General features: G+C 43.0%; 2 protein-coding genes across 5 annotated transcripts; one reads left to right on the forward strand and one right to left on the reverse strand.

The window, feature by feature from the left end:
• Positions 1-25: 25 nt before the first annotated feature.
• On the reverse strand, positions 26-4,756 carry LOC108621758 (uncharacterized). Of its 3 annotated transcripts, XM_018019251.2 has the most exons (9): positions 4,398-4,756; positions 3,932-4,040; positions 3,057-3,844; positions 2,438-2,594; positions 1,728-2,041; positions 833-1,665; positions 537-773; positions 350-481; positions 26-285 (listed from the first exon to the last, which is right to left on the reverse strand). In XM_018019251.2, the coding sequence occupies exons 2-9, from the start codon at positions 4,033-4,035 to the stop codon at positions 178-180; spliced, it is 2,673 nt and encodes an 890-aa protein (XP_017874740.1). In that variant the 5' UTR covers positions 4,036-4,040; positions 4,398-4,756; the 3' UTR covers positions 26-177. The 3 variants fall into 3 exon arrangements, with proteins under 3 accessions (XP_017874740.1, XP_089318918.1, XP_017874741.1); XM_089462792.1 differs by lacking the exon at positions 4,398-4,756 and having other exon boundaries at positions 3,932-4,380; XM_018019252.2 differs by lacking the exon at positions 4,398-4,756 and having other exon boundaries at positions 1,728-1,999.
• LOC108621760 (prolyl 3-hydroxylase sudestada1-like) lies at positions 4,730-9,153 on the forward strand. Of its 2 annotated transcripts, XM_018019256.2 has the most exons (7): positions 4,733-4,901; positions 7,051-7,141; positions 7,354-7,493; positions 7,573-7,770; positions 7,835-8,029; positions 8,080-8,697; positions 8,764-9,153. In XM_018019256.2, the coding sequence occupies exons 1-7, from the start codon at positions 4,853-4,855 to the stop codon at positions 9,075-9,077; spliced, it is 1,605 nt and encodes a 534-aa protein (XP_017874745.1). In that variant the 5' UTR covers positions 4,733-4,852; the 3' UTR covers positions 9,078-9,153. The 2 variants fall into 2 exon arrangements, with proteins under 2 accessions (XP_017874744.1, XP_017874745.1); XM_018019255.2 differs by lacking the exons at positions 7,051-7,141; positions 7,354-7,493; positions 7,573-7,770; ... (1 more) ...; positions 8,080-8,697; positions 8,764-9,153 and adding an exon at positions 5,109-6,885 and having other exon boundaries at positions 4,730-4,901.
• Positions 9,154-14,705: the final 5,552 nt, after the last annotated feature.

Genomic DNA, 14,705 nt, shown 5'->3' on the forward strand with positions numbered 1-14,705 from the left:
TATAAAATTTCAAAAAGGCGTTGAATTTTAAAAATGTTATTTATTAAAAATATCTTTGAAAAAATACTACTAAACTGCGTAATTATTTTAAATAATGACAGCTTTATGATGGCAACAACGACTAGCAAGTCAAGTTAAAATGAAAAACAATGGTATGAACATTAAATATGTTATAGCTTAGCACTCGTCGGTCTGTATTATAGGGGTGCTCTGACTGCTGAGGGCCAGTTGATAGGCAACCTCAAAGGCCTGGCCAAGAGTCAGAATTATTTCGTTAGCCAGTTCCTGTCATGAAATACAATTAATTTCACAAATGTATTGATATAAATTATTGTTGAAGGCAACCTACCAAATTGTCAACCATAAAGACATGACAATAATGAAGCTCCTGCTCTTTGGTTATATAGGCAAAGTAACGCATATCCTCCGCATCCTGGCATACGCAATTGATGTTCTCTATGTCGTGCGAGCAAATGGCAGTCTAAAATAGATTTAAAATAAAGTAACCTAGCTGGCAGATCGTTCCGGTAGCTTACCTTTAACTCGTGATCTATGAACTTGACGCCCATGCAGGAGACAGAGATATCCACCTGGAGGCGTGTCTGCAGATTGGCTGCCTTGAGATACTTGGTGGATGTATTGCAATTCTCCAGCAAACTGATGTCGCTAACACTTGAAGCTGCCTTCAGCTTCTCATCGATCTTCAGCTTCTGGATGGACTTGCGCGTCGAAATGGTGCCCTGCAACTGCCTGATGACTGTTGAGCCCAGATACTGCAAGCATTCAATTCAATTAGCAGTTGAATATAAATGAAGATATAAATTATATATACATAAACAGAGTAATGTATTTCGCCATAGACCAGCGTATAGGGTGAATGGCACCAATGCGAAGCTGGACTTGGCGATTTGACCAGCAGCAAATCCTCCGGATTGCGTATGTGCAGCGATTGGCGAGCGTCTTCCATAGAGCCAGGTTGCAGCTGTTCACTGTGCATCTCCTCATCCTGTTGCTGCTCCATTTCCTGCTCTTGTTCCCGGTCCTCATCCACCTCCTGCTCCATTTTCTGTCCCGGCTCTGGTTCCACAATGCACACCTCATTGCCTATATTCTCGAAGATCGTATCAATCTCGGCCCACACACGCGAAGCACTAAAATCCTCGCCAGTTGTGGAGAATCGCTGCTTAGACAGACTACGCCGTGGATTCAATGCATTCACGTTTCTCACCATGCTGGGCGAACGCAGGCCACGCCCATCCACCACATCTAGCGCCAAATTCAAAGTTGAGCCCTTAAAGAGGCCAGCAAATGGCTCATCGCCCACGAATTCCTCCACCTGATCGGAGCTGCAGGAGATCTGAGAGTCATCTAGACGTGGCGGCTGCATAAAACTAAAGATCGTGGTCTCAGCCTCAACCACAGTGGGTGGCGGATAGTCGGGTGTGGGTGAGTGGCGAGCTATATGCTTGATGCTATTGTTGATGTTATTATTGTTGTTGTTGTTGTCTACAGCCTGCCTGGGCAATATGTTCTCATAGTCAAGATTTAGGCGCGTGCGCGGCATGGGCACCGGAGCTTGCAACGGAGCTTGCATTGGAGTTTGCACTGGAGTTTGCACCTTCATCTCCACATAGTCAGATCGAGGTTGTGCTTGAGGCGCACCAGCTAATAAGCAAAAACAAGTAGTTAAGTTAAGGATTGGGATTAGGGCATGTCAAAGAACTTACAGCCGCTGCTGTGGTTGCTCCGCTCCTCGCTGCTGGAGCTGGGCTTGAGCAGATTGATGTACTCATAGGAGCGCGAGGGTATCGAACCGTTGGAAAAGGTCTGCGCTGAGCCAAGTAGAGCGCTCTGATACGGCAGCTTGTAGACTGGCTTATAGCTGGACCACAGCTCCTCGCGGGGCTCTAAAGTGTGCATATCGCTCACCGACTTCTGTGGCCTAATGGGCTTCATGTCCAAGTAATTGGGCGGCCTTTTGATGTAATTATCCAACGAGCTTAAAGAGTGCGAAAGTCCATTTGGTGGAGGAACTTGCTTGCTACAGTCAAGTAGTTACAGTTTGTTTTTTGAGAGGGTGGTAGTAGTGTTATGTGGGAGAGAGAGAGAAAGAGATAAAGAGAGAGAAGACCAGACCCGTTATATGAAGGCGCTGTGATAATTAAAAGAACTACCAACCAATTGAGTACGCTGTGTGTGAGTGTGTGCGTGCGTGCGTGAGTGTGCGTGCAAGTGACATAGGATGATGAGCATGAATTCTATTCTGGAGCCGATCGGAGTTCACATACAAATTAATGCCTGCATTTCGTTAATTGATCTCACAAATTATAACATGTGTATTTAATGTGGGCGCATATGAGAGAGAAGTTACTTGGGTGCATGTGGGCGTGTCACATGTATTTCAGTGGTTCAGTGGTTAGTGCGTGCGTTGGCTTACTTCCTCTGCTTGGATGGATCGCTGAGCTTTGCCTGCTTCGGCCGCTGTACATTCTTCTCGTAGAGGCGCTTCGGCAATGACGACGACGAATCGATATGGTTGACCAGCTGCGTTTGATTTCTGCGCAACATCTGTGACTCAGTCAACTCCGTATATTCTGAAAGTAAACAATCCGTGTGGGTGTTAGAATGTCAACACAAAGAGAGCCCAGTCATGGGCCCCACTCTAAATCATGGTATACTTATAGGAATTATTGGTTTTAAAACTATATACATATACTCTTTCTCTCTCTATATACTTGTACATATATATGTATATTCTATCGAAGAGTTTTATTTTAATACAATATTTTACTGCAGATTGAAAGTATATATATAGAGAGAGTTACACATTCCGTAATACCTATTCTAAATCATCTTTATAAATATATATTACTATTCATATAATATATATGCATATATCTACTCTATCGGGGTGTTTTATTTGTAATCATATATTGCACCTCATCAAGAATATATATAGAAATATATTGGGGTTATAATCAGTATGTTACATATTGCGTAGCTTAATTGAATCACAGGATAAATTTAATCATATTTATTTCAGTCAAGTTGCGAACCTTTGATGATGGCCGCAATCTCGTAGGTCACATGAGGTGGATAGTCGGAGAGTAACTCGAGGGCAGTGCGTCCGTTGCCGTCGGTGGCATGGACATCGATGCCAGCTCTGAGTAGGGTTACCACCACCGACTTCTTGCCACACAGCGCTGCCTCGTGCAACGCGCTGCCCGCATTGGTTAGAATGTTGACATCAACGCCAGCTGCTAGCAGCGTTTCGACCACTTTCTTGTGGCCATTGCGGCTGGCCAGGTGGAGGCAAGTGTGCGTGAAGATGTGCTTGGTGGGCGTGGGCGAGTATTGGTGCGAGTAGCCAAGCATTTCGGCAACCTCATCCTCGTCATGACGGCGATAAGGTGCAATCAGATCGGGCTCGACGCGCAGCAGTGTTTGCACCGCCTGCAGCCGGCCAAACTGTGCAGCCAAGTCCAGAGCCGTCTGAAAGCTATTGTTGCGTATGGTGGGATCGGCGCCATAGGATAGCAATATGGCCACGACATTGGTGTGCCCGTGCTGGGCACTCGAATGCAGCGGCGTCTCGTTATCAATTGTCTGGGCATTCGGATTGGCCGGCTTGCAGCTATGAAATAGGAGCATCTTCACAATATCCTGATAGCCCGCCCAGGAGGCCAAGAAGAGCGGTGTTGTGCCACGTATATCGGGCACGTCCACCTCTGCATTGTGGGCGAGCAGCAGGCGAACGACGGCGCTATGCCCATTGAGACAGGCGTGATGCAATGAAGTATATCCATTGACATCTTGGCAGTTGATATTGAGACTTCGACGAAAGCTAAATAAAGAGAGAGATAGTGAGAGAGAGAGAGAAGTTATAAATAGTATATGGTAACTCTAATACTGATACAACAACTGTGCTCACCTGGACAGGGGACCGTGTCGCTTGGACATCAGCTCCAATAATTTGCCAACGGTTTTTATATCCCCACTGCGGGCTGCTTCAAGTAAATGCTGATCCTTACCCATTGGAGCTATTTAATTTATTTAAAAGAATATCAAATTTGTGATTAAACTAAAGCACAATGAGATCATAGCTCCACCCCACCCCCACCCACACCCTTTCAGAGTAAACAGGTCTCTCTTTCCCACCCGTTGTCTCATCAGGTGGCAGTCAGCTGTTTCAGCCCACTGTTAACTCAGCAGCACGTTCCAATTATTCACACATTCCAATGGGCACACACACGCATAAACAAACACACCAGTGCATATGATATGTTTGTTTTTATAAACGTGTTGTATTTAGGGCCTACTCTTCCAAGGTCATCGTACGGCATTGCCACCCAAATTTTCACCAAAAATAGTTCAACTTCTCATTCTTATGCACCTACCGACTAGTTCTTCACTTCCTAAATAAAACACTTAATGAGCTATAAATGCGGATAGCTTGACACAAATTCGAACAAACATTATTATGTGTGCTGCTGCTGGTCGTTGAACGATTAATTAATTAAAGTGCTTGTACGTGGAAATAAGAACCACTGCAACAAGTCCAACACTCTACACTATCAACAAATAGAAACGAACTGGCAGTAGAACGATCGCTCAACTTGTGCTGTTAAATTTCTTCAGCAATTCGTTCCGTTGCCTCACTTTTGCGTTCTGTTGCCTCCCTACTGCGTTCTGTTATCTCACTTTACCGGCATGTGTGTGTAATCGATACTTATCGAATCGTCGTTTGCTGTCAGTCAGAGACATCGATGTTTTTGCTTTAGACGCTCAATGTACATGTTTCATTTGGTTAATCATATTAAAATTGAATTCTACAAATACCCAAATACACAATATGGAAGAAACTAGTTCTATGAAGCCCAAGCGCAAAGACACAACTGAAGGTGAGTGGAAGCATACGTAACCAGCATTTAAGTAGCAAAGAACTGCGTATAAATGATAAATGTGCCGGCACAACGAGTTCAATAGAGACCGCTCGTCCGTGTGTGTGCGTGTGTATAGGTGTGTGCGCTGGCCATACATTAAAATTTAAGGTATGCCTTTCTGTTTAAATGCTTAATGCAATGTCATTCATTGTGTTGCCCTTGCAGATAAAACGGGCGAGGAAACGGCCGTGCCAAACAGCGACGGTCCACAAAAGAAATTGGCGAGGCTCAATGAATCGCTGGAATCGGCGTCTGGAGCGGGCGACGCAGACGTGCAGCTGGCACTTAACAAAGCTTATCAGCAAAAGGATGTGACGCAATGGCTGCAGTCAGCGTGGACCAAGCAAGCGGCAAGCACAACAGAGGAGACGACTGGTGCACAAATCTATGGCGAACCATTCCAAATAAGCTTGCTGCCAAATTTCCTAGAGGCAGATAATACGCGTGCTTTGGTCGACGAAATGATCAACAAGGTGCATTGGTCGCGCAAGCAAATGGATTTGTACGAGTTCTATCAGAGCACCGATTTATCCAATATGCTCGAGTGCCGGCTGCTCACCAACTTTCTGCAGATGCTGCGAAAGCAAGTGCGACCATGGCTTGAGGACATCACAAATCTGAAGCTAGACTATGTGTCCGCCTCGTGCAGCATGTACAGCTGCGGCGACTACTTGCTGGTGCACGATGATCTGCTGAAGGATAGGCAAATCGCCTTCATCTACTATCTGTCGCCTTGGCAGGGCGTTGAGGAGTGGAGCTCGGAGCAAGGCGGCTGCTTGGAAATCTTCTCCAGTGATGAGCAGTGCTATCCACAGTTTCCAGTGCAACGGAAAATTGCGCCCAAAAATAATCAGTTCGCATTCTTTAAAGTTGGCTCACGTTCCTTCCACCAAGTGGGAGAGGTAACGACCTTTGACTATCCCCGTTTGACGATCAATGGCTGGTTTCATGGCGCCACCAACGAGGCCTTCATGGCCGACTCCTCGCGCGCCTTCCCTCGCCTCAGCTACCTGCAGCCGAATGTGAATAATAATCCCAGACTGGGATTGCTTCTAAACGATGTCTACCTAAAGGCAGCCACGCGTCGCAGCATACAGAAGCGGATTGAGGAGAATTCGGAGATATGTCTGTATGAGTTCTTCAAACGCGAAAAGTTCGAATTGGCTCGCGCTCAACTGCTGAACGATGAATCGCTGAGCTGGCGACGACAAGGACCCGCCAATGCGCACAACTATGAAGTGATGGATCTGGACACCGCCAAGGGCACTGTTCAGGAGCTGCTGCAACTGTTCCGTAGCAATGCCATGTTTCAGCTGCTGCGCGACTTTACCGATCTGGATCTGTATGGCGTGGATGCCATTACGCCCACTTGCAGCGTGGAGCTGCAGCGCTGGTCGCACGGCAACTACACGGTGCTGGGCGACGGTCTAGTCAGCGAGGAGAATACCCTGGATTTGGTTTACTATCTGAACGCAGCGGAGGGTGCGGCGGTTATCACATATCTCTCACCTGATGTGGAGCAGCGCACGGCCCACAGGAACGGTTTGGATACCGACCAAAGCATTGATAATACTGACGATACAGAGGACGACGAAGAGTGCCAAGATGACTCCGTCCTCCTCACAATAACTCCCGTGGACAATGCCCTGAACATTGTCTATCGCTGCGAGGGCACCACCAAATTCACCAAATACGTTTCGCGTAACACGCCGCTGGACAAGGGCCCGGTTTTTGTAATATCCTGCAGCTATAAGGAATAATTGCGATGATTTGTCCACACTATGCCGCCGCACGTACAAGCCATAAATTGTTTTTCAAACTGGCGCAATGCACAAATATTAATATTCTGTTTTCTAAAGCTCAGCGAGAAAATGTTGTTTGTATACAAGCGGGAATGCCACTAAATGAAATGCCCAATAAAGTGATGTATAAAGAAACGCAAGCAATCAAGAATTTTATATATGCAAATCGCGAATTATTTTTAAAAGTTTAGCAAATGAATTCCTCAACCTAATTGTTTTATCAATCAGTTTTCAGCTTTAGCAAAAATTCTTTACCCTAATTGTTTTATCATTCAGATTTGGTTTTTTATTTGTTTTAATTGCAGATAAGTACCGCATTGCTGCAACGATTGCGTTCATTGTGGTCATCGTTGGAATTGGCGTGCCCATGTGGTGGAAGACAACCACGGTCTACAGGTGAGTCAGCTGCAGTGGAAACTCACTATGATGGATGTTTGTGATTACATGGAAGCAGAGTGGAGCTTCAAGTGGAGTCATTCGTTACAGTAACTTATATATCATCTTCTATGGCGATAGCTCACTTATCTCTTAGCACACTCTATACTAATTCCTCTTTAATACAGTTTTCACTGCATTCACAATCTACAAATTTGAATTCTCTTTCCCAGAGTCTCCTTGCCTTCGTCTGCCATTCTGCGCCTCAGCGAGCATCCCATCAAAACAGTTGTACATGTGTCCATCTATACGCAGCAGCCAGATCGCGCCCAGCTGCTCATTACGGAGCTGCAAAACGCATTTAAAGACAGCAGTATGTCAAAAAAAAAAAAAAACACATCATTTATCATAAGCATGACATGAAACCATTACTAATGACTATGTCCATTTAGATGTTTGGATTATGGAGTTCAAGCAGCTGTCGCCATTCGCCAAGGCAGCCGAGGCCCATACGCCGGCCGCTTTGGAGAAGTTGCTGCTGCAGGAGCATCCGCAAAGCGTGGGAGATTTCATGTTCATTGAGTGGCCCAAGCTGGAGGATGAGTTGCTGCTAACCACTGAGCGCTCGGCGCTGATGCGCACCGATGTCAGTAAGTAGCGATGGCAATGGTTAGAAATTTCCACTTGAAGCATTGCAAATCTTTCACCTTTCAGCTTCCAATAAGATGGCGCAGCTGCTGCATTCAAAAATTCTGCAAACCTATCGCGTCAATCAGATACTCAGCACAGATGAGCGCATGGGCATCAAGTCGGAGGCTCCCCAGCCTGACTACGATGTGGTTATATCCGTCCTAAATCCTAAGCCTAAAATCACCAATGCTAAGTGGAATGTCGTGATGGCTGCGCAGAGTAAGTTCGTTTTAGATTTTCAAGCTCGCTCTAATCACTTGCAATTGCAGCTTATATAGAGCCCTTCCTGGCGCAAATCTCTGACATATCCAGCTACACAGTGCGCACTCAGTGGAAATATCGTGTGGCCCTTGAAGCCGATCTGAAGCAGGTGCGCGATCAAACCAAATTGGGTCGCCACTATGCTCTGCAGGAGTCAGCCCTGCCGCATCTGCTCACATCCATAGCACAAAATTTGAGCGCGAGCATCACGGACAAGCCCGTCATCAACTTGGTGGTGTATATACCGCCCTGCAGCTCTGCACCGCTCCACATATACAATAACAAAAATCAGATATTAACGCGTGATGGCGTCGATGCATTCATTTCCCCACCCTGGGGCGGCTTCATAATAGCCAATCCGCCCGAGAGAGTCTGCATGGCCTATATGAACGATGAGCCAGCCATGCAATATTATGTGAATACTAATGATAATATGCAGGTGATGCTGGATCAGCTGCAGAAGCTATTGGACATCAGCAGTGAGGTGCAAGTGTCTGGCGTCAAGACAGTGGACATTGAGCAGCTGGCGCCCAGGCGCTGGGAATACGAATCCTATATACGACGCAGCGCTATTCGCCACATTGCCACGGCCAGCAACACGCTGCAGAGTCTGATCAAGCTATTGGGTAAAGCAGAGCCGAGTTAGGACTAATTAGATTCATATTTAATGTGTGTCACGCTTCGTTTTGCAGATCAAATCAGCTACATTGTGATTGACGATCAAGTGGGCACCGCCATAACCAAGTCGCATAGTGACATTCTGGCTGCCAAGGCCGCATTGCTGGAGCATCGTTTGCTGAATGCCTCGGCGTTGGCCAAGCGCGCCTTTGTGGCCTCGGAGCGCGGCTTCTTTGACGCCAGCTTGTTGGCACAGCTCTACTTTCCTGACGAGCAAAAGTATGCCATATACATTCCACTGTTTCTGCCGGTCATGGTGCCTGTGCTTAGCTCTTTCAATATGCTGCGCAAATTGCTGCAGCGCAAGCGGAAGGAAAAGCAGCCGTAAACGAGCCATATCGAGCGCGCGCTTAGTCAACCAAATTATGTATCATTTAAATTAAAACAATTAAGAAGATTCTTTAGAGATTTGAAAGTTTACTAATAGTTGAGCCCGTCCGTTGCGCCCCTCCCAATAGCGAGATCATCTTTCCGAGCATACACTGTAGACGCTTACGCAGATGAGATATGCGCACAAAATACGTAGCTTCATGTTGGTGCGTATATATCAAGATTTCGATCCAAAAGTATTATATGTACATGTAAATAATTTTGATTACTAAATCAAGGCGAGCAAATGGCACTTCGTAGCGCCTCAATTTTCCCTGATGACTTTTATTGCTGGTAGGTGCGATATCAGCGCAAAAATAAAATTTGTGTGTGTGTGTTTTTTTTTTTTATGTCAGGGCTGAGAGATGCCACGCACCCACATCCATGCCCACAGCCCCTCCGGGCCAATCAAGCGGACGCAGCGTGTGAACATGGCGCATAGGTCAGAAGCGGGATGCCGCCTCATGATGAGTGTCAAAACAAGCAACAAAAGCTTTGCCAATTTTTTGTCTTCTTTTTTTGTTTTTGTATTTTTGGCAAATCAAATGTTGTTACACTCTCGCAGACAACAAAGTGCAGCAATGTTGGGGTAGTCGACTATATAATACCCTAACACGTATTAAGAGTGATCAGTCATAGATTACCTAGTTTCTCGTGAGTGAATTCAAATTGAAAAAGTCTGACTGGACTACAAATTCGTAGTTCCGGTCATTAAATATTGACTATAAAATTTTAGCTATTGGACTTCTCAGTGTTGTGTGCTTAAGCTTTTATAATTATTCTTATCGTCTTTAGTATTAGTGTATTGCCGTTTGCATTGTTACTTTATCTCCAAATTTTCTTTCATTTTATTTTTACGTCCATCCGTTGAATATATGGCTTCTCGTTCTTTTACGGTTATCTCTTTGATTTTCTCTCTTTCAACTTCCTTCTCTATCTTGTATATATAAAATCTTAATTTTTCTCTTCATCTATCATTTTGCAAACTCTATTTATACATACATATGTTATTTTCCCTCTCGCTCTCTTTCTGTTTAATATTCGCTCTGTCTTATAAATATTTAATTTTGCTACGTTTCCTATAGACTCTTTTCGTCAATATTCGCCCTTTATGCGATACTCATACTTTCAAGTATTCCCTATATTGCTTGGAATTAGATTCCATTTGTAATACCAAAATAAGATGAGCTATTCTCTCGCAACTCTTTTATCGGCCAATCTCATCACAAGTCGAATGAATGTTTTAACATAATCCGCTGGGTAAGAGCATTCAAATTGCATGCGAATGCAAATGAACAAAAAAATTTCTGCGCAGCTATCAAAACTCGTTAAGCATTGAATTGGCTTTGGCTACGGCTATGGGGCTATGGGGCTATGGGCGCTGATCGGTTGAGGGTGGAGATGGAAGACGCGGCCCAGCATCGACGGCAAACTATGGGCATTAAAAACTAAATAGTTAATTTTTAATTGCGCATGGCTCGTTGAGTCGAACAACAACAACAACAAGACAAAAGCTGCGTCAAATGAATAAATGTGAGTGTGTGACTGTGAGTGTGAGTGTATTCAACAAGTATTTGTCTCTTGTATTGCAAAGGTTAAATATTATTTTAATGAGCTGAGCTGAGCTGCGCTTGTCTGAGACGCGAATACTTGAATAAGAAGAAGAAAAAACTACCTTTTCTCCAATTTACGTTGCCAAAAAGGTCAACAATGTGACTTTTAACCAACGCCAAATGCCGTCAGCTTGCTAAGTGGCTTTGTGTCACGGCTTCAACGCGAAGACTTTCGATTATGTCCCTGTAACCATCCACCTAGACCACATGCCACATGGCCACATCATACATAGTAAATCGAGTCGACTCGATTGACTCCAGTGGGGAGGCACGCCTGCACTTGCGCAGGGCTCGACGTCTGCATTTCCGGCGCCGATTGAATCAAATTACATGCCATCTCCTCCATTTGCTTTGGCTGGCCACAAAACTTCGATTTCCCACACGCAGCCCGAGCCAGAGTCGGAGCCAAACCGCACGCACGTAAAAATTCAATTCAGTTTAAGAGCAGCAACTCGTCTCTGTTTTTTGAAGATTTCAGATTTGAGATTTTTCAAAGAAGTCAGCTAAACCGAAGGCTAACACAACAACGAAACTAATTTTGATGCGGTTGTTAAATATTTCCAAACATCTGAACAGAAAAATGAGCTGGCTGAAAAACAAATCGGGCGGAAAATCAAAGCGAATAACATATACTCTACGTAGTACGTAGTGAATAAATGATCTTCTGATTTTGCTATAGTGGGTCGCAATAATAAAATAATTCTATATGATCTTCTGAAGTTATTATGGCTCTAGATGTCATAGTGGCTCAATACGAAATGAAAGGATTCTTTATGATCTTCTAATGTTGTGGCTGTGAATGTTATAGTGATTCAATACAATGAAGCGATTCTATATCATCTGATATTTCTCTAGTGGTTTAATGCAATAAACAGATTATATATGATCTTCTGCATTTCTTGTGGTTCTAGATGTCATAGTGGTTCAATATAATGAAAAAATTCTATATGATCTTTTGATGCCGAGAAATGTTAAACTCGATCAATATAATATTTTGGAATTTTATATGTTGTTTTAGTTTTTCTAGTAGAAACTTGATGTATGTAGTGGTGCCTTATAATATTCAATCCCAATAAGTTGGCAAGGCTCTATATGATACAAGTGGTTTTAAATGTATAAGTATATTTGCTCTATATGATATTCTGTCTCTCTATAGATCTGTCTGATATTGATGGGAAACTGCCAACATTCATATATTGAAGACTTTCTTCATATTCAAGGAGTTCATAAACTGATGCTTTATAAATTTCAATGTGTGTTGTCCCTTCCTTAGTACTTCCCATATTCATGATACCCCACTTATACACTGTGCGAGGGCTTCAATGTGGAAATATTATTGTTGTTTATCGATGAAGATGATGGACACTTAAATGCAATTGCTGCAACAAAGGCAGCAACAAGGCGTATAATTAATAATTGATTACGCTTAAAAACGGACATGCAGTGCCCAGCCTGAAGAATTTCGAGCTGAAGAATTGAAGAATTGATTGGTAAAATATCTAATAAAAAAAGAAAATGGCACAAAGTACAGGGAGCCAGGTGTGCCCATGTGTTTGGCTTATATGGCAGCCAGTCGCGCAATTGCCAAATGTGCTTGGCCATAAACACTTTTGACCATAAGTGCAGTTGTTGTTGTTATTGTTATTGTTGTAGCAGTTGCTGGTGCTTGGGTATCTGCGTGTGTGTGTGTGTGTGTTTGTTTTTTATTTAATAGCTGCACTGCATTCCCATCGCTGCGAGCTCGCTAAGTGAAATTAATAAAAATTGCAATCAAAGCTGAACGATGCTGCTGCTGCGGCTGAACCAAAAACGTCAATGCGTCTGCGCAATGCACATAATTTGTTTAATTAATTACGCCAACACATTTTCATTGCTGTCGATTGGCCAATAGCCGTGATGTGATTTTTCACATAAAAATAGAAATAGAAAAAAATACAAATGGAAAAAACTGTAACAACCAAACAGATTTGGCAGCTTTCGAAAGATGTTGCTGCGGCGGCTGCCACTGTTGCTGCTTTTGCTGCTGGTGCCCGTCAGCAACATTCTCAGCATGCGCCAAGGCCAGTGGCATTTTGTTTGTGCATATGTGCCTGCATCTGCGTTCATCCGCGCACATTGCAGCTGGAAGTTCAACTCAACATTTAAGCCAACTTTTGTGAACGGCAAAACTTTAGTTGCTGCTCTTTTTTACTTTTTGGTATAGATCCACACTGGGCCCATTGTCAATGCTTATATAGGGTAGATTGTTATTGTTAAAAATATGTGTGTAAGAAGCAACTGAAGGCTTGGCTGATACCATAAATTTGATATACTCTTGAGTGGGATATATAGCTGAGGGTGCTCACTCAACTCAGTTTGGTATGTCCATAGGAATCTCTTTCTCAGCTTATGCAATCTGGAGTCACGTAAGAAGTATTTTCCTCCCCGCAAAGTTTGTTTTTATAAATTATTTTATTTATATTGAATCGATTCAAATCTTTATTGATCTTCCGAAGACTCGGATTATGTTTAGAGAAACTCGTAAGTTTACTTATAAGGAAACTATTCCACCACAGCATACCTTTCTCTTTGCATACTCCTATTAAATGATCTATTTCGGGGTATCTCATAGTCGTGCATTCCCAGCTACTATTTTTTTGCAGTACTTTGTATCGCTTCTTTGCGAGTTGTTTAGCATTTTCAGCTGTTCTGGGAAATCTATGGAGCTAGCTGCGGGCAAAAACTAGAATTGGGCTCGTGACACGACCAAAAAGCACCTCAGCTTGTCGTCTTTATTGACAGCGAGTTGATGCAGTGTAATTCACGTGTAGTCTTTTATGTAGAACATGTTTAGCTATTAAACAGCTACATATGTATGTGTTAAATTGATTTTTATAATAATTCATATAATTCTATATATGTCGTTGTATAATTTCATTTAATTTAAAAAACAGCATTCAAGTCAATTTCTTGATTAGCATCGTCATACTAGTTGAAGTTGTGTGCTTATCTGCTTATTCATTAATAAGGAAATCTGTTTAGTTTCTTCTTACTTCATGTCGTACCAATTTTTTTTCTATCGATACAAATCAAATGCCAAAGTTGAAGCTCATATCCATATGCATGCTGGCCTATAGCAAACGTAGATCCATATTAAGTGCCGTTAGTCAAATCAAATAAAGAGCAAGTCATATAAAAAATCAGAATGTATTTCTCGATATTGCTCTACTCGTATCAAGACATTCCTCTGCTCTGCAATACTCGCAACAAATGCAGGCGAGAGTGCGACAGTCTCTCTCGTTAGCGTGTCGTATACGTAATGTAATAAAGTTGTTTACATGACAAGAGATTATTATACAAATTGCCAAACTCTTGTAGCTTAGGCCGAGATCTCAAATACAGCTCGGCTAAATAACAATGAAAACATTTCTTTTTTAATTTGTGAAAACGACAAATTACGCGACGAAACATAATTCGAAGGTTTCACACAAAAAAAAAAAAAAAAATTATTTGCATAGATTCGTGTTAGATGGACAATAATAAAAAAATAGTAAAAAAAAATAGCGAGTGATTAAAAAGCGTTCAGTAAAAAAATTTTGCTGTCAGAAAATAATAAACAAAAAATGTATATATAAAAATATTTTTATATACACATACATATACATAGCATGTAATACAATGCCTGGGAACTACTGAGAGCTGAGTGCTGAGGGCTTGTTGGATGCTGCTGGAAAAGTGTCGATGCTGCAGAGAGGTTTACGATCGTGCTCAAGGACGCTTATAAAACAAATAAAGCGAAATGCATTAAACAAAGCAAAAATATAGCTTGCCGCCATTTGACATAAATGCCAATTTAAATGCTGCAAAACGCATAAATCAACAAACGAGAGTTTGTTGTTGCTGCTGCCGTTGCTGTTGCTGCTGCTGCTGCGGCTGCTGTGGCTGTTGCTGTCGTGTTTTAGCCGAAACAAACGTTCAGCAAGTGGCGCACCTTA

Source organism: Drosophila arizonae, chromosome 2 (assembly GCF_054131065.1).
Source record: "Drosophila arizonae isolate 15081-1271.41 chromosome 2, UAZ_ARI_1.0, whole genome shotgun sequence".
Lineage (NCBI taxonomy): Eukaryota > Metazoa > Arthropoda > Insecta > Diptera > Drosophilidae > Drosophila > Drosophila arizonae.